Source organism: Palaemon carinicauda, chromosome 15 (assembly GCF_036898095.1).
Source record: "Palaemon carinicauda isolate YSFRI2023 chromosome 15, ASM3689809v2, whole genome shotgun sequence".
NCBI classification, from domain to species: Eukaryota; Metazoa; Arthropoda; class Malacostraca; order Decapoda; family Palaemonidae; genus Palaemon; species Palaemon carinicauda.
Window position 1 is genome coordinate 62,885,893 of NC_090739.1, and position 26,418 is coordinate 62,912,310.

The 26,418-nt window shown below is 34.7% G+C and overlaps 1 protein-coding gene and 1 pseudogene across 2 annotated transcripts in view; both read right to left on the bottom strand.

Annotated features, from left to right (window-relative positions):
* Ttd14 (TRPL translocation defect 14) overlaps positions 1–26,418 on the bottom strand; it is a 215,909-nt gene that overhangs the window by 62,746 nt on the left and 126,745 nt on the right. For both annotated transcript variants that reach the window (XM_068388444.1, XM_068388443.1), the window contains exons 3-5: positions 7,314–7,351; positions 2,927–2,964; positions 1,937–2,065 (exon numbers count right to left, since the gene is read on the bottom strand). In XM_068388444.1, coding sequence (XP_068244545.1) covers positions 1,937–2,065; positions 2,927–2,964; positions 7,314–7,351 — 205 coding nt within the window. The remainder of the gene's footprint in view (positions 1–1,936; positions 2,066–2,926; positions 2,965–7,313; positions 7,352–26,418) is intronic.
* LOC137654844 (U4 spliceosomal RNA) lies at positions 3,823–3,929 on the bottom strand (annotated as a pseudogene).

Genomic DNA, 26,418 nt, shown 5'->3' on the forward strand with positions numbered 1-26,418 from the left:
CTAGGTCCTTTAAGGCACAGATTGTGGATAAGGACCAGCTTAATGTTTTCTGGCGATCCAACTCGAAGGCCTGGGTCACTAGGCAGTTCATTGTCCAATGGGTTGACCAAGTTTTCGGTCCTTCTGTGAAGAAGTATCTTCATGACCAGAAATTGCCTTTAAAGTGCCTGCTATGCCTTGACAATGCACCCGCTCACCCCCCCCCCCCCCCACCCCCCCGACTTGAAGATGATATCTTCAAAGAATTCAAGTTCATAAAGATGCTGTATCTTCCACCGAATACCACCTCTATCCTCCAGCCCAAGGACCAGCAAGTCATCTTGAATTTCAAGCAGCTCTACACCAAGCACCTATTCAAGCAGTGCTTCATTGTCACGCAAAGCACAAACTTAACATTGCGTGAATTTTGGAAAATCCACTTTAACATCGTGCAATGCTTGAAGATCATAGATCAGGATTAGGTGGGAGTAACTCGACGGACACTGAATTCTGCCTGGAAGAAGCTGTGGCCTGATGCAGTTTCTCCCCGAGAATTCAAGGGTTTTGACCCCGAACCTGATCCCGTAGTGGGTGCAGCGGAAGACGTAGAGGAAATCGTCTCCCTTGGCAAGTCCATGGGTCTGGAGGTCGACGCAGATGACATCACGGAACTCGTCGCTGAACATCACGACGAACTTACTACAGAGGAACTCAAGGAACTCCATGCTATGTCTGAGCACGAGTGATGACGAGGAAGGGATCAAAGAGGTAGAACATGTGTTAGGTTCGGCGCAAATAAAAGAATGTTAGGAAAATATCAAGACGTGGTCGACTTCAACGACAAATACCATCCCAAAAAATTGCAGGTTTGTCATGTAGTTACGCAGTTCGATGATGTTTGCCTAACTCATTTTCGAAACATTCTGAAAAGCCGTACCAAGCTACTTTCTATCGATAGCTTCTTTAAAAAAACTACGAAGCGAACTCATGATGAAGAGGAAGGAAGTGGTTCAAAGAAAACGGCAAAGAGTGAAGAGAAAAAAATTCAATCAATTTTAAGTGGAGAGAGTGAAAGTAATTAAAATTAATCATCAAAAAGAAAAAAGAAAATGTAAAAAAAATATATAAAATTTAAGAATAAAAAATAAATAAATAAGCTAAGTAAGGTTAAAGTTCACTTAGTGTAAGTTAGAATAAGTTACGGTAGTGTACGTTTATCGTAGTCACCCTCTCTACCTCCTCGCCGCCCGTCCGTCTCCTCTCTGCGTAGCAAGACCGACACCTGCGCTGGACTTTCTAAGGTAAAGTGACGCTAAAAACTCGTTTCTTATTTATTATTTCTTGATAATTATTCTTTTTTACATGTCTATCATCTAATTTGGAGTGCATATTGTCATGTGTAATTATGTGTAGTAATTCATTAAAGAGTTATCATAGGTTTTTGGGCTCAACCACGGATTAATCCTCTTTCAATGTATTCTTATGGGAACATTCGTTTCTACATCCGAACATTTTCTACATCCGAAGTCGGTTGTGGAACGTATTAAATTCGTATGTAGAGGTACCGCTGTATATATATATATATATATATATATATATATATATATATATATATATATACATATATATATATATATATATATATATATATATATATATATATATATATATATATATATATATATAACCAATAGTTTTTATTCTTTCTGATTTTTAATGGATATCAGTCTACGTTTCACAAAACAGAAAGTTATCAAATTTATAATGTTCATTAAAGGCGCCTTCCGAATAATGAAGTGTCTACCAATTTACGTTATATACTTCTCTTCTCCATTCTCTTTACACGAGATGCTTTCTCCAAACTGCCCCAAGCAAGAAACAATCCAAACGAGACATGAAAACGGGGTTAATTTAGGTATACCCCTTCTTTATGCAAGCAACTGAAGAATCAACTTACATGCCGAAGCGTCCATGGTTCCACGGTCACAGATCACCAGACAGTTCTTGGAACAACTGTCAGCCAGGGAGAAGAAGGTGTTTTCAATTTGCATCATGGATTTGAGGAGATTTTCTTGGAACACAACAGCTGCAATACAGAATATCAAACAATTGAAAATAATAAACTTTAGATTAAATCTTTAATAAAAAAAAAAATTTAAATATTAAAAACAATTAAGTAAATAATCAGCCGGAACTGCCAAAGGAGAAGGGGAGTGAAAACTACATCTTCTATGTTTATCTGTTACATATTTAAGAGGGTTGGAAAAATTCCCACTAGGTAACAAAAAATCTTAGGCTATTAAACAAAAAACTATAAACTCCAAGATGTGGAAGATACAGAGATTTATTATTAAAAACAATAAAAGAAATTTATGGAATAAATGTCTGAGATGGAACTTTAAGCAACATGAAAAACTACAGACAAAACTATGGAAATTACGTGAAAACAAATGGGAGGGCTTCAAAAATCTAAGTGATAAAAAAACATAATTCACAAATATTTTGGGAATTACTAAAGGAAGTCAGTTTGGAGGAATCTTTTGTTCAATATCAAATTATATCAACTGTTTAAACCATATGCATAAAAATCAATGGTTGGATGAATATATATGTACTAATCTCACCGAATATGTTTGCTACCATAGCTTGCTACATACACATAAAATTCAACAACAGGGTACGCCCACAAAAAACCAGGAAATTTGCATTATAGTATTTATTTTATTCAAAGATTTTACCATGCATTTTACTTTGGATTTTTTAATGATAAGAACAAAAACTCTAAAACCTTGGACGAAACCAAGCTTCTAAATTTTTGCAATAATATGACAGTTTTGGGTAACGTTCAGTGAGGTAGGTACCAAATTCTCCCCCCCACCCCCCCCCCCCCCCCTTCTTTCCCCCTACCTGGTGCACCATATACAGTAGAACTGAATAGACAACTCACCATCTTCTTCGGAGAGATCACTGAACTTAATTCCACCACTGTTGAAAGAAAAAGAAAAAACATGAACTTTCACTGATGAAAAAGACATAGTAAATGTAAAATGTTTACTCTTCATTATAACTACAAATTCATTATGATTTAATATTGATATAGACTTTTACTATTTACTATCTACGGGTCAATTTTAGTAATAAGAGAGGCTGCACAGAGGTGGTCTTGAATGAGGTAAACAGAAACAAAAAAGGACTGAAAAAAAAATTCTAAAGACAACTCAGAATATTGGTAGTTAGTTGTACAAGGAATGATTACAAATTTTATGCCATGTTTTTAACTTTCACGTATTTTACACAAAAAAACATTTCTAGTTTTGTCACTGACACAGGACTTTATTGCTGCCATGTATTGTATAGAACCTTCAATAATTTTCAATACCGAATTCACTGTAAAAGTGGAATTTCAACACACTAAGTTAATTTCATATATGACAAATAAAGGCATCTAACCTAAGCCGGATTCGAAACTTTGTCTCTGAATCGATAAAAAACTAGACAAGCAACGTGAAGAGTAACTTGATATATATAAATAAATATATATATATATATATATATATATATATATATATATATATATATATATATATATATATATATATGTATGTATGTATAATATATCTATATATATGTATATATGTATGTATGTATCTATATATGTATATATATATTATATATACATATACATACCGGTATGTATATATATATATATATATATATATATATATATATATATATATATATATATATATATATATATATATATATATAGTTTCTTCAAAAAGGCCCATAAAAGAAACAAAGGAAATATAAATAAACCACAATATTTTAACCAATACACATTGGCCCTCTCCAGGGTGTCCACAAAAAAAATGAGGAATAAAGTTTTCAACTAGCAATAATCGCACCTCGGTTAGCCCTCATTGGTTACGATACTGCCACTGCACAAAGGAAGAAAGTGGACATTGACGGTTTATATAGGAATGCAAATGGGTGTTTCCAATTGTTCTAAGAGTGTTTTTTAAGTACTGGAAGGATTAACCAAATTTAATTACACCCAGGTGTCTTCGTGTTGTTGAGCAGCTCGGTGGACGTCTTGACCTCTGATGAATATATGGAGGTCGGTCTCCGTGGATTATCTTCTTTATGATCTGGTTGAGAAGAGCGTTATCCACCATGTCAGCTTTCCATTGCCCACCAGATAAGTTCATTGCGTTTGATTGATTTATGATAGCCGATTCCGGGATCTTCCATCTGCACGGACAGGTACTCTTAAAAAGCAAAGAAGACTCGCTCTAGTTAATCTGGTGCCCTAAATCTCTAAGATGAACGAAAATCCCCGAGTTTTTCAAGCCATACCTAACGGATCTTTTAATGTTCGGATAATCTTTGAGATAGAGAATGTCCCCTTTGTCCGACGTAGACTTTTTCGCAGCTCCCACATGGTACTTTATGAACGCCGGATAATCCACGGAGACCAACCACCAGATAGGCATCAGAGGTCAAGACATCTGCCGAGCGGCTTGGAAACACCCCTTTCTATATAAACTGTCAATGTCCACTTTATTCCTCCTTTTATTCTTTACACCATGAAGAGGGTCAATGTGTATTGGTCAAAATATAGTTATTTATTTATATTTCCTTGATTTCTTTTATGGGCCTTTTTGAAGAAACATGTTAAACTGTTCGATTGCAGTTATAAGTAAGACACACACACACACACACACACACACACACACACACACATATATATATATATATATATATACATATATATAATATACATATATATATATATACATATATATATATATATATATGTGTGTGTGTGTGTGTGTGTGTGTGTGTGTACTGGATTCGACACAAGAAATTGGTGGAAAAAGTTCTTTAACAAAATCAAGAAAAACTATCAGAAAACACCAAAAACCCAATAAAGAAAGGGTTGGAAATGAGGGTCAAATCCAGGAGATATGAAATAGAATCAACAGAACTATCGAAAACAATACATAAACTAAAAACCAAAGATATTCGTAAACTCAATCACATCAAAGTTGAGGAAACACCCAAGAAAGGAAGAAGCATCAAATTGATGAAAAGAAGACTTGGAACAGGGCACCGACAGATGTTTGCTTTAAAAGATGAAAATGGAATTACTATCGACAAGAAGTGATGAAGCGATAAAAATTGCACAGGATTTCTATAATATGTCATGCAATAGTGATATAAAAAACTACTTTGCCAATAGAAGTAATGAAAAACATGAGTAGATACCAATCGTAACAGTAAGAGAAGTAAAGAAATCATCAAAAAGACACGAAAGAGGCAAAACAGCAGAAGAGAGAATAATAATTGACATAGTAATATGTGGAGGAAAGTTCATAGTACTAAAACTCAATGGATTTTACATAGAATGTCTGCAAAGAATGTTCTAAACCTACAGCTTGGAAAAAAACTTTATCGTTATACTAATTCACAAAAAAGTAGACACACAAGACTTGAAAAATTATCTCCCAATATGTTTACTCTCAGTAAACCTGTACATAAAATATCTACAAAGATCATATTAGGCCGAACAGAGAGACAGCTTAAACTTTAATTAACCAAAAAAACAGGATTTAGAAGAGGGTATTCAAACTGACCATAACCATGTAATCAACCAGCCAATGGAATTATCAACAGAGTATGACAAACCACTATGTAGTGCATTTATAGACAACGAAAAAGCTTTTGATTCTGTCAAAACTTCACCAGTAATGAAACTCTTCAAAAGCGAGAATAGAGGAATCTCGTGTTAGAAACACGTGAAGATATCTATACATTAAGTAAAGCATTCCTTAAGCTTGATACAGATAATAAGATGATTCTAATTGAGAAGGAGTTAGACAGGGAGACCATATCTCTCTTAAATTATTCACAATGTGCAAAGAAGTTTTTAAGAATTTACATTGGGGAAAATGAGGGAATGTACATTAAAGGGGACTACCTTAAGAACTTAAGATTTGCGGATAACATAGTTCTGTTTAGTGAATTTAAGGGAGGCATAGCAAATGATGATAGAGGGTTTGAATAGAGGAGGCAGAAATATAGGACTGAAAATGAATACGAGGGTAAAACTATGATAATGTTCATGGAAAGTAGATACTATATATATATATATATATATATACTGTATATATATATATATACTGTATATATATTATATATACACAGTATATATATATATATATATATACTGTATATATATATACATATATATATAATATATATACTGTATATATATATACTGTATATATATATATATATATATACTGTGTATATATATATACATACATATATATATAATATATATACATATATATATATATATAATATAAGTTAGTAGATAACTAGTCTAATATTTATATTAACATATTAAAATAATCAAGACCACTATTACCAAAACTGGTTAAGGAGTAGCCTGCAACCGACAAGTGATACTTAACTTGATAATCCATTCTTGAAATTAGTAACCCATGCCTGAGACAACTCAAGGTTAATGCCTTCAATGAGATCACACATGCCGTGTTTTATTACTATGGATTCCCTGTGAACTTGAACTTTCCAAACTAGTAGTCTGGCCTGCTTACTTCACTCACAAAAGAGCATGTACCGCGGTTACATCAGGTTGCCAATACCTGTGCTTTTGGTTAATACAGTCTACTTTTGTTTAGTGTTGTTTTAGAATTTCCATTATTTATAATGCACCCTGCTCGGTATCATATGATTCTCGCGTTCTTATTAGTAATAGTTTCTTAACTGATGAAAAATAATAATGATTAATAATAATAACCCAATAAAAGCCTAGGCTTAGACTATTTCTAGGATTCAGATATGGTAATACATTACATGCAGTGGATTTATACTGAAACTGGTTATTACGAAGCAATCCTGATCTCTTAAACTTCTTTTCATCTTTAAAAGTGACCAAAATGTACTTGAAGGATGCGTATCTCCCAAAGTCTCTCTCAAAAACTTATTCCGCTTTGCACATGGCAATGAGTGGCATACGCTTGCATCATCAACTAGCCAATCAGTCCCAAGGCTTCCTTTTCTACTCCAAACTTCCAAAAATGGGTCTAGCTCTGCTATTGCTCATTGGTTACTACATTACCTTTACTAACAATCCCATTATCATACATCTGTTTACATCTCTAGAATGCAGAGACAACGTAACATATCGGGTTTTCTTATAAAAAATCTTCAGATTATTCTAATATTTCTAAGTAACATGAAAACCTAACATTTTTGGTTGCATACGTAAAGCAAAAAATAAAAACAAAATAAAACTATGAACTCACCTTAATAAGACTGTAGCCGTTTCTGGTACACGGTATACCTGCAGGAAAACAAGGATCCAAGTTTAGTCTAGACATATATACATTTGAATTTACATACAGGCAGGAATAAGATATACAACGGTGCTTTAATAAATCCAATAAAACAAATACCAAAATATTAACAAGAATAAACATGAAAGAATCAAGGAAATTAGAAAAAATAAAGAGAATTTTCAGAAGCAATTCTGACTTACCCTTTACTTAAATTTCACTGACCTACTCATTTGCAAATTTGGCTTAAACAAGACTACGAAGGTGACTGAGATATTGAAATAGCATTTGAAAAGTGGGAAATTATAACAATTATTATTATTATACAATTCATGTTCATAAACAATAATTCAATCAGGTAAAAAACTAAACTTTTTTACTGATATTCTCTGAAAATTTCCGTCTTTCTCTTAGAAGTGTGAACTACAAAAGAATGATTAAATAATTGATAACAATTTTTGACATACACAAACAGTAAAAAACTCTCTCTCTCTCTCTCTCTCTCTCTCTCTCTCTCTCTCTCTCTCTCACACACATCTTTTTCCATCTTTATTTTATCTGAATTCCTACTTTTGAAATAATCGACAGCGCACCAGCTGCTAGATTTCTTATCTCCAGTGACGTCTCACTCCTCATGACTTTCGCTTTTCTATCATAAATTGCTTTCCTGGAAATTTTCGAATTTCTCGATTGCTTGGGACATATTCCAATCCTGCTTATTCTAACCTTCAAAACAAACGCTGAAGAGCCCTTGCTTTCCAAAACCTCCACCACCCACTAAAGGCCGTTTTCTACGTCTACCTAACTTCCTTAGTTAAGGGGGGGATCTAGACCGATTCAGTCTTGACTTATCCCAACTTACGTATTTGAACAACTAAAAACTGGTGGAAATTAAGTTAAGATAATTACTGGCAACAAACTCCATCAAAGACAATGATCAAAGGGATTATATTTTTTTTTAATAATATATATATATATATATATATATATATCCACACAGCTACTCTTAATACTAAGCACGCAGTTCATTCTAATAACCATGCCTTCTCCATCAAGAGGCTCAATACTACACAATATTCTAATAGTTTTATGCCAGCTGGGACCAAGTTCTGGAGTGATCTTCCTAAACCAGGTAGTTAAATTGGTGGAATTTCAAAAGTTCAAACTTGTAGCAAATGTTTCCATGTTAAACAGTCTGTCATAAGTGTGTGTTTATAGTTTGTATATGAAAGATGCTCTTTTTCAATCTTTCACTAAACTCTAATTCTAAAGACCCTGTATTGGAGATCATAGTTCCTAAATATTTCATTTATTCTACTTCATTAATCCTTTCTCATTCCAATATTTCATCTTCCATTCCATAATCCGTTCTCATCATCAGCCTTTCTTCTATTTATCTTGAGCCCAACCCCATGTGATATTTCATACATTCTGGTGAGCAAACATTGCAAATACTGTGGTGTTCTGCTTAATAAGGACACAATCATCAGCATATTCTAGATCTGTTAATTTCCTAACACAAATCCAGTTCAATCCTTCTCTACCATCTCCAACTGTTCTACGTATTACAAAATCCATGAGGAGGATAAACATCATAGGTGATAACACATTCCCTTGGAGTACTCCGCTGTTCACTGAAAATTTATTTGATAGGACTCCATTAACATTAACTTTGACCTTGCTATGCTCATAAACAGACAATAAAATTTACATATTTAAGAGGAATTCCATAATACTGTGTGTATATATATATATATATATATATATGTATGTATATATATATGTATATATAATATATATATATATATATATACATATATATATATATATATATATAATATCAACTACAAATATGTACACATGTACATACATATATGCATTTTTGTGTGTAATATAAATATATAAATATCTTCTGAGATGAAATTTAAGCAGCAAACCGGGATCAAACCACAGACACTGCAAACTAGAGAGCAATGTTATACCATCGAGATAGAGGACCGATTTCGAACTCTGATACATTGCAATAATGTAGACCTTTCAAACCCTACAAACAACTACACGGTTTAAAAGGACGAAGTAGCACCCGGTTGCCAGTGTCATTAAGACACGCGTATTTGAGGGGACTTCTAAAAGGCTCAAAGGTTGGAGAGATTAATCATTGAAGGCTGACGTGGATTAAGAATCTGTCTCTATTATGTTATAATAATAATACTAACACTAATAATAAAGTTAACAACAAAAAGAAACATTACAAAAATGGAGAAAACATAAGTAAACAATGGAATAAATAAATGAAAAAAAAATTGCATAACTAAATTAAAACATGCTAGCAGTAGCCTCGTCAAATAACATAAAAAAAATGACTGGTCTACTAACATCTTGGCGATGCAGTGATCTTCCCAAGATTCTTCTTCTCTTTAACAAATTGGCCAAATGGCCAATCACACTTGCAAGAGGAAGCTAATGAGGAAGAATAAAGAAGCACCAAAGGGGAAGAATCAAGATGAAGAAAAGGAGAACGATAAAGAGGAATAACATTGGAAGAATGAAGAGGAATCAAATGGGCAGAATAATGATGAAGCCAAGGGGAAGAATAGAGAAATTAAAGAGGTAGAATAAGGAGGAATCAAAGGGGAAGGATGAAGGGGAATCAAAAGGGTAATCACACATGGAAGAATAAAGGGGAATTAAAGGGGGGGGGGGGGGGCAGAATAAAGACGAACCAAGGGGAAGAATAGGAGAATCAAAAGGGGAAGAATATAGATGAATCAAAGGGGAAGAAGAGGAATCAAAGAGGAAGAATAAAGGAGAATCAAAGAGGAAGAATAAAAGAGAATTAAAGAGGAAGAATAAAGACGAATCAAATGGAAGAAAAAAGATGAAGCAAAGGGGAGGAATAGGGGAATCAAAGGGGGAAAAAGGGAAATCAAAGGGGAAGAATAAAGGGGAATCAAAGGGGGAAGAATAAAGGGGAATCAAAGGGGGAAGAATAAAGAGGAATCAAAAGAGGAAGTCTATAGCGTTCATGAGGTGGTCGACAACTCCAAGAACAGGATTCGAAGGAAACAGATGTCATGAAGGGGGGGAGGAGGAGGGAGAGGGAAGGAAGTGGGGGAGAATAAGAGGGGGGAAGGTGAGAGAGGAGGGGGGAGTACACCGATCTATTTTATATCTGGTCCTAATTAAGGGACAGGTGAGCCTGGCTCTCTCTCTCTCTCTCTCTCTCTCTCTCTCTCTCTCTCTCTCTCTGATTGCTTCGTCTAAACTATCGAGAATCCAAAAATGTCGTGAAACATCGCTATTTTGTCAGACGAATTCATCTAGATATTCCTAAAACATGAAAGAAAAAGAAGTGAACATAGGCAGGACACGTAATGAGAATGAAAGGCAATAGATGGACATTAAGAATAACAGAATTGGTCCATAGAGACTGTAAAAGAAACAGGGGAAGGCAGAGAAGACGACGGATTAACGAACCAAGAAAGTTTGCAGGTGTGGACTGACATAAATAAACCATAAACAGACGCAAGTGGAGGGGCATGTCTGAGGCCTTTGTTCTGCAGTGGACTAATTTAGTAAAGGCTGAAGATGATGATATAGATTACCTGAATATAATGAAATATACTTTCTAAGGTAATAATCAGAATTTGGTAAATAAACATCCCGATAGAATTTAAAGTTTACGTTGTAACTTTATATAAAAAAAAAAAAAAAAAAAAAAAAAAAAACTTTATTTCAATAACTAAATACAACTTGGATGCAAGAAACAAGCAATCTTATCAAACGTAAATCCTTAGAATGTAGACCAAGCAACTTCCTGTTAAGAGGTGGTGGGTTGGCCAGGGCACCAGCCACCCGTTGAGATACTAACGCTGGAGATTTATTGGGTCCTTTGAGTGGCCAGACAGTACTACATTGGATTCTTCCCTCTGGTTTCGATTCATTTTCCCTTTGCCTACACACATACCGAATAGTCTGGCCTATTCTTTACATATTCTCTTCTATCCTCAAACACCTGACAATACTGAGATTACCATACAAATCTTTTTCCGTCAAGGAGTTAACTACTGAACTGTAATTGTTCAGTGGCTACTTTCCTCTTGGTAAGGGTAGAAGAGACTCTTTAGCAATGGAAAGCAACTCTTCTAGGAGCAGGACACTTCAAAATCAAACCATTATTCTCTATTCTTGGGTAGTGCCATAGCCTCTGTACCATAGTCTTCCACTGTCTTGGATTAGAGTTCTCTAGCTTGAGGGTACACTAAGGCACACTATTCCATCTCATTTCTCTTCCTCTTGTTTGTTTAAGTTTCTTTAGTTTATGTATAAAAAAATTGTTGTAATGTTGTTACTGTTCATATGATATTTTATTTAATTGTTAATTACTTCTGTCGTAGTTTATCTATTTCTTTATTTCCTTTCCTCACATGACTATTTTCCCTGTTAGAGCTCTCGGCCTTATAGCACTCTGCTTTTCCAACTAGGGTTGTAGCTTAGCAAGCAATAATAATAATAATAATAACAATAATAATAATAATAATAATCATCTGGCGAGACCATCACAACAAAGGGTGGTTGTTCTTGTTAACAATAGTGCAATTGCGCACACAACTCTCACTAGCATTGTTGCCAACCTCTGCACACTTGATATAGGAACTATAGTGTTGCCATATAAGTATTTCCCTGGATTTTCAATTTTGCATATTCTAAATTTATATTGTGAATGTGATGCGCTTTGACCTAATTAAATTTTACTCTCTACCCTTTTTTTCAACAATATCAAAAGAATAATTAAATTGATAACATTATACAAAGTTGTAATAACCAACTTGATAACTTACTTTATGTTGTCAATAAAAACAGCAAGTTAATAATAATAATAACAATAATAATAACAATAATAATAATAATAATAATAATAATAATTAGTGACATTAAAGTTAACAATTATACCAAAATTATTCAAAGTATTATTATTAGGAAATTATCAAAATTAAAATCATTATTATAAAAAAATCATTAAAATTAAATTAATTATTGTCAAATTATTACAGCTATTATTATTATGAAATTAGTAAAATTAAAATTATCATTTTTATGAAATTATTAAAATTATTATTATGAAATCATTAAAATTAATGATTATTATGAAATTATTCAAATTAAATTCATTATCAAATAATAAAAATAATCATAATTCTTCCTTATTAACATCCCCATCATAATCTAAAAAAAGAAAAAAAAAAAAAGCTGAGCATCATGGCCCCCAGAAAGATATTTCCCCACAGCAAAGTCTTCTTCTTCCTCTGACCTTCGTAAATGTAATGGTTCAGAACGTGCGTCACGACCACCGGTGGCCGGTGCCTTCATACTGTCCGTTATGTAAGTTACATGCGTCAAACGCACGCACGCACACACATACAAGCAAGAATTTCGCCTTCGGCTTGATGTGTTGCTTTCTTCTTAAGCATGATCATGTACGGGGTATGACACACAGACACAGACACTATATATATATATATATATATATATATATAGGACACATACATACAACAATTTCAACAAATGCAGCCGTCGTTTCTACCACTGCAGGACAAAGGCCTCGGATCTGTCAATTCATATCTGGGGTCTGGACGGTTTTCATCACTACACTAGCCAGTGCAGATTTGGTGATTGTGGGAGATTATGGACTGATCGCTTACCAAAAACCGACCTAGTATGAGTGGCCCTGACTAGTATAACTTTGGTGATCGCTAAGATACGCAAAACCTTTCATCACGTTAAAGTAGCCCCCCTCAGAATAGGACATGAACATTATTTATATATATATATATATATACACACAGTATATTATATATATTATATATACAGTATATATACATATATATATATATATATATGTGTGTGTGTGTGTGTATGTGTGTGTAACTTCATCTGTAAGTTGGATGAGTTCGCTGGTCTTATGCCCTGTCCCACGAACAGGACATAAGTCTCAAGCTATTCTACATAATTGGTCAGATAAGTTGTATAAGGTAGGTGTTTGTAATAATACACATATAAATACATTTACCTTTGTATATATAAGAACGAAAGGTGGTAGTTGGACAAGAAGCGTAACAGAATGGATCCCTTGAGATTGCAAAAGAAGCAGATGAACTGACGAGCTAAGAAAATTTACGGGTATAGACTGGCATAGAAAGACCATAAAACTGACGCGAGTGGAAGGACATGTCTGAGGCGTTTGTCCTGCAGTGGACTAGCAATGGCTGATGATGATGATGATAATCTCTGTATATCACATCAATCTAAATAACACAATGATAAGGCCTTTTACTTTATTTTTTTTTTAGTTTTTCTGATTAATGTTAACGTAATGATAAATATCCAGTAATATAATAAAAAATTTACTACCATAAATAAATTGGGAAAATAGTAATAGTAGTAAAGAAGTAGCAAGATCAGTCATCAGCCGACAGCACAAGACTGCTAAAAACCACAAAAATAGCCCCTGGCTATTCCTACCCTGACCAAGACCTTGTTTAGAATAGCCAGCCGCATTATGAATTCTTCAAGAATTCATTCGGGTACAATAATACACATGCATACTCTCTCTCTCTCTCTCTCTCCTCTCTCTCTCTCTCTCTCTCTCTCTCACAAATTTCAATTTGCTTGGTTTCAGTGGTTATCTCTATATGCTAAGAAAGTGCTAGATATAAACAATTTTAAGTATCATGGACCTTTCTTTATACCTAAGTCTGTACCAAGCAAAGTGACTAAAAACTCCCAAAAGGACCAAAAATAACAGCAAAAATATACAAACATTCCTGTCGATTGTGAATATTACAGGAGGTTAGCTATTAATTTGACTTTACTGCAATCATTATTTTCTGAAAAATACATTTCCCTTTAAATTCGGTCAAATTGTGGCGTAACCCATTGCTATGGACTATACAACATAATGCTTAATGCAAAATTGGGATAAACAAATAAAAGGGAAACGTGGGATTAGGACCGCATAGCCCGGGGTTGGGGCCTTGAAGGCCATTCAACACCTACATAATTGCTATAGGGTTGTGTTGGCCTATTGGAAACGTCCCTGTCTGGAGTTCAAGTCCCACTGGACGTTAATAGTTTCTTACGGTGTCTTACAACCTCACCATCCCTGTGAGCTAAGGGTGGGAGGTTTGGTGGAGTCAATAGGTCTGCCTGCTGATGGAGCCATTGTCTGGCTCTCCCTGGTCCTAGCTTTGGTGGAGAGGGGGCTTGGGCGCTGATCATATGTATATATAGTCAGTCTCTACTCTAGGGTATTGTTCTGCTGACTAGGGCAATGTCACTGTCCCTTGGCTCTGCCAACCAAGAGCGGCCTTTAAACCTTAAACAAAGTCGGAAAGCAGGAAAGGAGGTGAAGCTGTTGAAAATAAATGCATCTTCAAGGACCCTAATACTTACAGTGCACTGCAAATGATGCACTGTAGGTACTACCTCCGCTCCTTAAGGGTTAAAGGATACACGGGTGTTCTGCCGTGAGCGATCAGTTGCCAAAACGGACAAAAGAGTGATTATCATAGTCTGACCACACATACGCGAAGGACAATAAGTATAAGTCTACATTTTTGGCACTTAAAAATAGTCATTAGATAAAAGACAGCCCTCCATGTGTGGATTGGTGGTAATTTTGGCCTAAGTCCAGGAATAGGACCAGAGAGAGAGAGAGAGAGAGAGAGAGAGAGAGAGACTTAATTTCAACGGTTATGTTAAAGATGAAAGATAACCTTACTTACAGAAAGCGATTTTAAATAAAATCGATAAAGTTTAATATCTTTGGTCTGATTTGGGGCTACAAAGTTATTCTAATCCAAGTTAAAACAACCAACTAGTACTGGGTCATTTCGGACACCAAAGCAAAAACCAAAGAAAAAAAGTTTATCAGCTCTAAACTGAATCACTAAATTGATCACCTCCCACCATAAGCATTGCGAAAGCATTCAGTAAGTCATGGCACACAAATATCACCACGAAATGTGCATTTCAAAATAACTTCAAAACACAGTAAAATGCTGTCTTTTTCTATTAACGTAATTTTTCCCATTTGTATGGAATAAGCACGGCTACCCTCTTATTTGAAGGATTTAGCTTTGACTTTATGGTAGACCGTAGTTCCAATCGGTTGCCCTGCCTGACATCGCTTAGGGGGTCTATGTTCATGTATTGTACCAGTCACCATCGTCCTTCGACTAAGTACCTAATTACAACTCTTTTACACAAGATAAATATTACATATTTAATGCAAGCACTGAATTCATAGTAATTCTAGCCAAGGGTGAATTTTCTTGTAATCAAAAGCTGATAAGAGAAATGGCAGGCGATTCGTCAAGAGAAGGTGAAAAGGGACGAATGAATTGAAACCAATCTCGAGACTACTAATCGCTCGGCCTTACCAGTTATCAGATGACCACGCGATGGTACCTTAAGAGATTAACGTATGTGGGGTTAACGAGAGAGAGAGAGAGAGAGAGAGAGAGAGAGAGAGAGAGAGAGTCCAAAGATTACACAGAGTAATTTCTTAATTGTAATAGGCACCGACCGTAAACACACTGCGGTGTTTCATGACAAGTTCATTCTTTTTGTTGCTTTGACGCATACTCAACATCAACCTCATTCCCTAACCCCTCCACCCCCTCCCCCGCCCCGGCACACGTGGAAAGAGTATGAATCCCCCCAAACCAAACCCCTTCCACTTTATTCAAGGCAACGACAAAATTATAATTCTTAATCTCTTTCAGTTCTTTGATGTTTCATGACACGCACACACATATTGTTATAAATAAGTTACTATATATATATATATATATATATATATACATATACATATATATATATGTGTGTGTGTGTGTCTATTTACACAAATTACCGATAAAACTAAATGAAATATGCTAATTCATATATTCTTGGTATGAACCAAGAAAATAATCAATTATTTCCAATAACATACATCACGGAAAATTCAGCAAAACCATTTTTTTCTTTTTTTCCAATTTGAGCATATAACCTACAAAAAATACTTGTATTCACCTTTCAATTACCTTCGTATTTTAACAGCCATCTTTTTATATCTTGGTTACCGTCTAAACACAATTTTGTTTACGTACATTCCGGCTGACAGCATGCAACGTGGTGTATAAATAGCCATAATAAAACGCGACTGACTCCATTAATCCGTCCAGTTAATAGCGTTCGTTCTACCTTTCAATTATAGAAGATCATTGCGCATCTGGCAATCGTCTCACAAAGGCGACCTCGTGCAGAGACTGGCAATCGTTTTTTTTATCAACCAATCCCTTTTAGATTAAAACCTAATCGATCTTGAATAAAAACGCAGGTGTCATAATAGTTTCTGGAGGTCAATGGAAAATGAGTTCTGAATGATGCAAACAGCAAGTTTAATTTTGTAGATGATGTGGGACTGATTGGTGACAGTGAAGAAAAAGGGCAAATATTGGTGAAAGGATTTGGAATATGTTGCAAAAGGAGAGAGTGGGATTAAACGCGATAGAGTATGGTCTTGGGGGTAATTGGAAACTCAGTATTGATTTGTTTATAACCAAGACACAAGAAGGAAGTACGAATACATTGTACACAAAAAGCCTTATGTCAGTAAACAATATGGAACAATTAAACTTGGTTATCTTGTGAAAAGTTCTTCTGTTACTTTCGGATGTAAGATTTTCTCATAAATAATTTTTCTGAATTACCAAATATAAAAGAGATGGAATAAACAAGACTTATTTTACACACACACACATATATATACTATATATATATATATAGACAGAACATGAATTTATTTCCATAATACATGAAGAATGCTAGAATATAATTTCCACAAAATTTATTCTAAAACCACGTGGACACAATTAAATACATGTCTGAAAATATTAGCCATAATTATTTGAATCTAGAGGTATTCTGGAAACTGACATATATTTATTGACAGCGAGAATTTAACACTCACTCTCTCTCTCTCTCTCTCTCTCTCTCTCTCTCTCTCTCTCTCTAGTTAAATTTACATCTATTTGAGGGAACCGAGATCTATATCTATCTCTACTTCGCATATATTGACAACTTCAAACACAGCGAAAGACCTTGACTCCTCTTCCATTGGCAAAGTACAAAAGGAGGGCGGCTAGGAAAAGGTAAGCCAGACGATATAGCCTCCATAACCGAATGGATAACGCAGGAACCAGTTTCCCCTGCTGGCCCCAAAGGGCAAATGACTCCCGCCCCAGGAGGATTCCTACGGAAAAGGTCACTGACCTTCCTTTACAGTTACCGGTTTGCAATTGTTGAAAATAGGTGACCTTGAGTTCGGTGAGTTGTGTATTAAGCGTTTGTGTGTTAGTGTATAAATGTATTATGAATGCATTAGTTTCGTTTAACAATTGCGTAAACAAATGCTTTGATAATCTGGACATTATCGGAATCCTGCGTGTTTCCTTTTTTTTTATATCATTACTGTACTTCACCAGAAAAAAAATTTCACTTATCATAAAAATCGACTTAAGACATCTTTTACTTCCTGACTTCGGAAAGCGCTAGTTTCCTCTGTGCTCCCAAAGTTATCTCCTTCTGGAATTTACCGCATTCTTGTGTGTTTCCGTCTCTTTATCATTGTAATTTTCCGGAAATAATTGTCCTTTCAGCATAAAAATCGATATATGATATCTCCTTTTGCTTCCTGGCTTCGGAAAGCAGAACTTTTTATGTGCTTCCAAAGGCACCTAACCTAGCTTTCATTAACAAGAGCTTCGACGATGTGATCGATTCTTTGAGCAATTCCGGGAGAGTTCCTGAGGAGAAAATTGTTTTTCAAAATGTTTGTTTTTATTCTGGAAACAAACATTCTGAGGGTCCCGTTATTAACGGTTCCAGAAAAGAAAGAAAGTCTGATTTTTTTTTCTATTGCTGGGTTAGTCGGTTTCGTTTGAGAAAATAGTTTATCAATGAACGGCTTAATTTTTTTTTTCGAGCGTATATTAAATATTTCATGAAATAAAACTAAAAGAACTGTTTCTACAGAGAGGACACTTCCTCGATTTATTTTCAATAACGGTTACTAAACATTTATTTTAAATTAATAATAAAACGCTTCCCAAAATAAGTTACCTAAAACTTGTATCTAAACCTATAAAAAAGTACGACCTTCCTAGTAAATAAATAAATAAAATTGTACAGTAGTTATGTCTAAATAAAAGTAAAGCGTAGATGCACGTGCATCGTAAGTAGAGTGCATTTAATGTTATATACGCAGCCTACCGTACACGCGATAGCTTGAAACAGGTTTAGTGAACTCTGTAGACCATGAATTAATCTGTATGAGAGTTTAGTTCACACATAGCCTAACCGAGTAATAGAGCTATTGAATACATTTGTTATTCAATTAATATTGAAAAATATTAAGACCACAATTCACTTCTTGTAGACCAATTTCATCGTCGTTAAATTGTTTACGAATTCACTTGATACAGGAGAGAGAGAGAGAGAGAGAGAGAGAGAGAGAGAGAGAGTGTCCACATCCAAATAACTATAAGTTTTAAGTTGTGCACAGCTGCCAAATTTTTACTTGAAACAAGGACAGTAGATTTACAATTACATAGTTTGCCAGTTTCCGCATCCGAACGAAAAGAAGCAAGAGAGAGAGAGAGAGAGAGAGAGAGATTCCATTGCATGAAACAGTGATGCTGTGATAAGCATTTTATCTTTTGATGGTCAATTAATCAGCCACGACTTCTTTAAAGTATATATTTCATTTCTAAAAATCTAAAATCTCATTACTATGTCTCTTTATTATAATTACTTGTTCATAATGCATCTCTCTCTCTCTCTCTCCATCTCTCTCTCTCTCTCTCTCTCTCTCAAAAACCCAGGTCAATGCACCATAAAATGACCTGATTATTTCAGTGATGCGCCATGCAAACCACAATAAAAACAAACAAATGAAGACAAATTGAAGATGGAATGAAAGTGGATAAAACCAGAAGATTCAAGTATGACAGAGCGAAGAGTTTAGGTACGATGTTAAAATAACTAGCAGTTCGAAATCTGTTTTATATTCTACTTTTCGATAAACTAATGGAACGAGTTTACACACACATACAAACTCTCTCTCTCTCTCTCTCTCTCTCTCTCTCTCTCTCTCTATATATATATATATATATACTGTATATATATATATATATACATATATATATATATATATATATATAATTAGTCTGTATAAATATGGAAAAACAGAAACCGAAATAAATTTTATTCTCAGTGAGAAAAATGTTAAAGATGTAATAGTGTTGAACAAGTTAAAGTCAGGCGACCATGGAATGGTGAGAAGCAAAATATCTTTAGATCTAAGAAAGAAACAGAAAAAAAAATAATTTAAAGAAAGAAAATAAACACTCCTATAATAAGGAAAAATCTGATGAGTTTAGTTTGGCAATACAAAAGGTAATCCCAGCTACATGACTGACTGCAAGAAAGTAAAAGAAGACATAAACGGCAATTTAACAAAATTTGTATTGGAATCAGCACAAGGATAGGTGGAAAAGTTCCTAAACAAGATCAAGGAAAACTATCAGAAAAGACCAAATACCTAATGAAGAAAAGATTGGACTTGAGGGGTGAAATCAAAGATAAAATGGAATTAGCAAAACTATCCAAGACAATAAATTAACCAAAAATCTAAGATATTCGTGAATACAATCAAGCAAAAATCGAGGTAACACTAATGAACGGAAGAAGCAAGTAGATGGAAAGGAGACCTTGAAGGATAAAAATGGAAATATCTACAACACAGATGGAGTGATAAAAAGTGAACATGGTTTCTATACAATGCTATACAATAGTGATAAGAAATAACTTTGACGAAAGAAATAATGAATCACCTGAACCGGTACCAAACGTAAAAGTAAGAGAAGTAAAGAAAGCATTAAAGGCATGAAAAAGGCAGGGGTATCAGATGGCCTAACAATTCATTCAAATTAATAATAGATGGAGGAGATTTCATAGTAGTAAAACTCGCTGAACTTTACACACAAAATGTCAGCAAGAATGCCCTATAGCTGAAAAATTACCACCCAATAACTTTAATTTTAGTAATAGAGAAAATATTCACAAAGATCATATTCGCCCGAATAGAACGATGGCTAGCCTTTAATTACCCCAGAGAGCATGCAGGCTTTAGAAGTGGGTATTAATAGAACGATAGCTGGCCTTTAATTGACCCAGAGAGCATGCAGGCTTTAGAAGTGGGTATTAATAGAACGATAGCTGGCCTTTAATTGACCCAGAGAGCATGCAGGCTTTAGAAGTGGGTATTAATAGAACGATAGCTGGCCTTTAATTGACCCAGAGAGCATGCAGGCTTTAGAAGTGGGTATTAATAGAACGATAGTCGGCCTTTAATTAACCAAGAAAACATGCAGGATTTAGAAGTGGGTATTAATAGAACGATAGCTAGACTTTAATTAACCAAGAGATCATGCAGGCTTTAGAAGTGGGTATTAATAGAACGATAGCTGGCCTTTAATTAACCAAGAAAACATGCAGGATTTAGAAGTGGGTATTAATAGAACGATAGCTAGACTTTAATTAACCAAGAGAGCATGTAGTCTTTAGAAGTGAGTATTCAATAACTGACCATATCCAATTGATTTACCAACTAATGGAAAAATTAAAAGAGTATGACAAACCACTGTTTGGCATTTATAGACTATGAGAAAGCTTTTGATTCTGGCAAAACTTCAGCAGTAATGAAATCACTTCAATACAAGGAATAGATGGATCTTATGATAGAACTCTTGAAAATATCAATACGGGAAGGGAAGTACAACAATAATAAAACTACATAAGTTAATCTTAAAACTACATAAAGTTAGTGAGAAAAATCAGATTTAAAAAATCATTCACAGTATGCCTTGAAGTTTTTTCTTTTAATTTGAATTGGGAAAATGTATGAACCAACATTAATGGGGAATATCTTAACAACTTAATATTTGCAGATGACAGTTCTATTTAGCGAATCGTGGGAGGAATTGAAAAAGATGATAGATTTGAATCGAAAAAGCAGTAATGCAGGACTGAAAATGAATGAGTAAAACTATGATGAAAATGTAGACAACAAATATGGGTTATGGATGAAACTTTAGATTGTTAATGATTATACATACTTAGGGCAGACAGTGTTTCCCCAGGACGAGACCGAAACTAAAGGAAGGATAAGCATGGGATGGAGAACTTTCTCTAATAAAATGAGATTATGCAAAGTAAAATACTATTGTCTTTAAAATTAAATTATTTAGTTAGATGTCCTATCAGAATCAACTTAATCATCAGAAACTTGGAGCCTTGATAAAACCTTAGAACATAAGTTACAGCTCAAAGAGCTATGGGAAGAATAATGATGGGAATAACACTAAAAGACAGAAAAAGAGCAACATGGATACGAGCGCAAACTAAAGTAGAGGATATTCTAACAACATGCAGAAAAAGAAATGGGAATGGGCAGGACATATAATGAGAATGACAGATAATACATGGACAAGAAGATTAACAAAATGGATCCCAAGAGATTGCAAACGAAGCAGGGGAACGAAGAGAAGACGTGGATTGGTGAGCTAAAAACAATTGCTGGGTGTAGACTAGCATAGAAAGGCCATAGATTCACGAGTGTAGAAGGACATGTATCAGGGATTGTCCTGCATTGCACTAGCAACGGATGATGATGATGATATGTGTGTGTTTTCCTCCAAAAAGGCCCATTAAAGAAACAAAGGAAATATAAATAAACCACTATATATCGACCAATACTCATTGACCCGCTTAAGGTGTAAAGTAAAAATGAAGAATAGAGTCAATAGTGACGGTTTATATAAGACAACAAAAGGGTATTTCCAATTTTTCTAAGGTTGTTTCACGTGCTGGAAGGATTATAAACTTAATTACATCCAGGTCCGTCTTCCTATTGTTGAGCCTCTCACCCTTTCGCTTTCCTATATAAACCAGCACTGTCCAATCTATTCCTCATTTTCATTTTACACCTTGAAGAGGGCCAATGTGTATTGGTCGAAATATAGTGATTTATTTATATTTCCTTTCTTTCTTTTATGGGCCTTTTTGAACAAACGCGTTAAACTGATCGACTACAATTATAAGTGATATATATATATATATATATATATATAATTTAAGTCACTCCCCCTTACATTTACATGTCCATTCTAATACCTTTTAAATCACTGCAGCATCAAAAAATCCCTTTTGCTGACAACTTCCACATCAGCAGTCTCTCTCTCTCTCTCTCTCTCTCTCTCTCTCTCTCTCTCTCTCACCGCGACCACACAAATACGAAAAGGCCAAAAAGTTTACCTTCTTGAAACTCAGACTAGAGAAGGATACACCTACCATGAGTCCGCTGATGATTAATATCAGCAAAATGAATAAAAAGAAAAAATTATTTGACGATAGTAACACTGCATTTTGTGTCCCTCCAGATCTCTATCATATAACGAGATATTATGTATGTAGCAAAACTTGTAAACCAAGATCTACACTGGTAAAGCTCCATAAAATGTTGTACCCTAGTCAAATTGAATGGTTTTGAACAATATGAAAATCGTGATTTGAAATATCTACTGACGAAGCAATACTGATTGATGACTTTCTCAAAGCAAGTAATTCAACTTGTAAACCCAACGAGGAAATTTTGCCAAGTTCTCTTGAAAGTTCAACGACCTCTGACAAGCGTATTTTAGCAAATCCCCCCACCACTCTCTCTCTCTCTCTCTCTCTCTCTCTCTCTCTCTTCTCTCTCTCTCTCTCTCTCTAAATATCCCTTAACCAGATAGATGTACTAAACGTAAAGCAGTAATATGTTCTTGTCAGGAAACAAGCACAAACGCTAGCATATACACACAAACACACGCACACATCTGAACAATTCAGCACTGTCAAGGAGCTATAGGTCATTGAACTTACTGGATGCCTAGCAAAAGTTTGTCTCAGGTCTTAAGGTAACTCACCAACACTTCGCAGTAGATTAATAAGGGTCATCAGTATATAAAATCCTCAATTAAGAACAGGTGTTACACAATCAATAAAAAATACTTGAAGACAAGTTGCTTACACAAGTGAGAGAGAGAGAGAGAGAGAGAGAGAGAGAGAGAGAGAGAGACCCTTTGAACATCAACATACACAACAAAAAACTACCAATATCGCTCGATGATTAATAAAAACTACTTGAAGGCAAGTTGCTTACACGAGAGAGAGAGAGAGAGAGAGAGAGAGAGAGAGAGAGAGAGACGCTCTTTTGAACATCAATATACACAACACAAAAATACCAATATCGCTATTTCCCGAAAACTTATCAATACAAGGCAAAGTTGATACTACGCAATGTGAATTTCTGTTCAAATTTAGTTCTGACATAAGGTTTCATTTTTGAAGTTCAATCTATTCTTCTTCTGTGCTTTTTATTTCTTTCAGTTCGTTTTGTTCTTGATCTGTTAATCTTACTATGTTATCTTACAAGGAAGTCCTGTATCGGTATCATTTCCTGAAACGATGTATATTTTGTTTAGAATTTTCAACATGCGACATTCATTCTCTACAATATTCTGATTTCTAATCTTTTACTTTGGTTCTCCCACTGGGTTCTACTTCTTATCTTTCTTGTTAGTTATTCCCTATTTCTGCCGTTTTTTTTTTTTTTTATTCTTTATTCGTGTTCTTTGTGTTCCACTGTTATTCTACGTCGTAATTAATTCTGTCTTGTTGTTTCACCGGGTTATACTTCATTATATTTATTAGCTATTCATATTCTTGCTGTTTTGTTAGTCTTTAATAGTGTTCTTTGTGTTTCACTGTTATTCTACGTCGTTTTTAATCCATTAGATAGTTTTAGATGTTTCGTCTTCTATATTCCTTGTATTCTATTGATATATATAATTACTTTTATATTTTCTTTATTCGATAGTTATATTTCATACTGTTATTCTATTCCCTTTAATGTTATGTAACATTAGCTGTTGTTTTTTTACGCATGCCGTTCGGCATCTCTCTCGCTCTCTCTCTCTCTCTCTCTCTCTCTCTCTCTCTCTCTCTCTAGCTGTGTCTTATTTCTAACTTCCACATGTCTTTGTTAGTTGTTTTAAATCCCATAAACATATACATATTATAAATTAAATTTCATATTTAAGCTAACGTTCAACAGTTTTAATAAATTACGTTTTCCCTGTTTTTTTTTTTTATCTAATGATTTTTGGTGGTGTGGTTCAATGACGTATCGCACTTGTGAGTGTAATAAAGATCGTACCACAGAGAGAGAGAGAGAGAGAGAGAGAGAGAGAGAGAGAGAGAGAAATTAATGCAGGGAACGCAAGCCGCACATGGAATTCTATGAAGCTTTTAAAAATGATTCTAAATAACAGAGCAAAGGAATAAGTTCATGTCATAAAATGGCAATCTAAAAATCAACTTTTAAATGGTTATATTAAATTACTTCATGCAGTGGGACCCTACGACCTAGCGAACTAACGAACATACACAAATACATACACACGCAAACACACACACATATATATATATATATATATATATCAGTAGCCACAGGAAGGCAAATAAAAAAGAGCATGAAAGCTCTTAATGTTAACTTTGTACCAAGAGATTCGGTGCTCTTTTAACATATTCCTCACGCTAGTAAGTGACCTATAAGCATATACAGCATATGCATACGCATAATATATATATATATATATATATATGAGCGAGAGAGAGAGAGAGAGAGAGAGAGAGAGAGATATGAGGATCAATCAATATAATGTTTCCATATCTTAAATTAAGTACAATATATATATATATATATATATATGACACGTAATATAACCAATTTGCAATATATCGATAATTAGCAGTTATGAGGATTTATTTGTAAAACTTTGGCAATTCATAAGAAATAAAACTATTTCTAGGATCTTTACTGACTAACTTCATGAACTGGAAGAGTAGAGGTCAATACTTGACGACATATCAAGGATATAATTAATGTTTTCCTTACGTGATAATCCCACTTGAGAAAATTCATGACTCATTCAATTTCCAGGAAACTTTCGCAGGAGAGAGAGAGAGAGAGAGAGAGAGAGAGAGAGAGAGAGGAGAGAGTCGTGTGCACCATGTAAGAATACTGGTCAAGAATTCTCGTTATTTGAAGCCATTAAAATCATAAACATACACAGCTAACCATCAAATATTAGTTGAAGCCTTGAGAGAGAGAGAGAGGAGAGAGAGAGAGAGAGAGAGAGGCTTAAGAACACCTAACAAGAGAACTTTACTTTAAACACCCAAAGAGTAGACAGAGACAGCTTGTGATACACAGACAGACAGATAGATAGGTTGTGAAGAGACAGACTGAGAAAAACAAACAGACATAAAGACAGATTGCGAGACACAAATACACTGTGAGACATCCATGCAGACATATTGTAAGGCAGACAGTGAGACAGACATATTGTGAGACAGACACTGAGACACGCCGATTGTGATCCTGAGAGACAGACAGATTGTGATCCAGACGGACAGGCAGACAGGGAGTCTAACCTTGCCATCTCACAGGGCAGATCCTATTTCACCTCCAAACAAGGTCAAAATGAACGAAGGGGTTGACCCAATAAATGCTCCCATTATTCAATCATTAAGACTGAAGGGGAGAAAGGACCACCCTTTGCCTCCTTCAATGGGATAAATGGATACTGTTTCTAGGTACACAAAAGACTTAAGAACTGGTCGGTAACACCCCCACCCCTCTCTCTCTCTCTCTCTCTCTCTCTCTCTCTCTCTCTCTCTCTGAGAAAAAAATACTCAGATACGTTTATCAAACAATTCATGTTTTAAATATTATTGTTATTATTATTATAATAATAATAATAATAATAATGTCTCCTAAATAATAAAGAGCAAGTGTCTAGCTATATACATAATTACACCCCCCCCCATATATATATATATATATATATATTATATGATAATT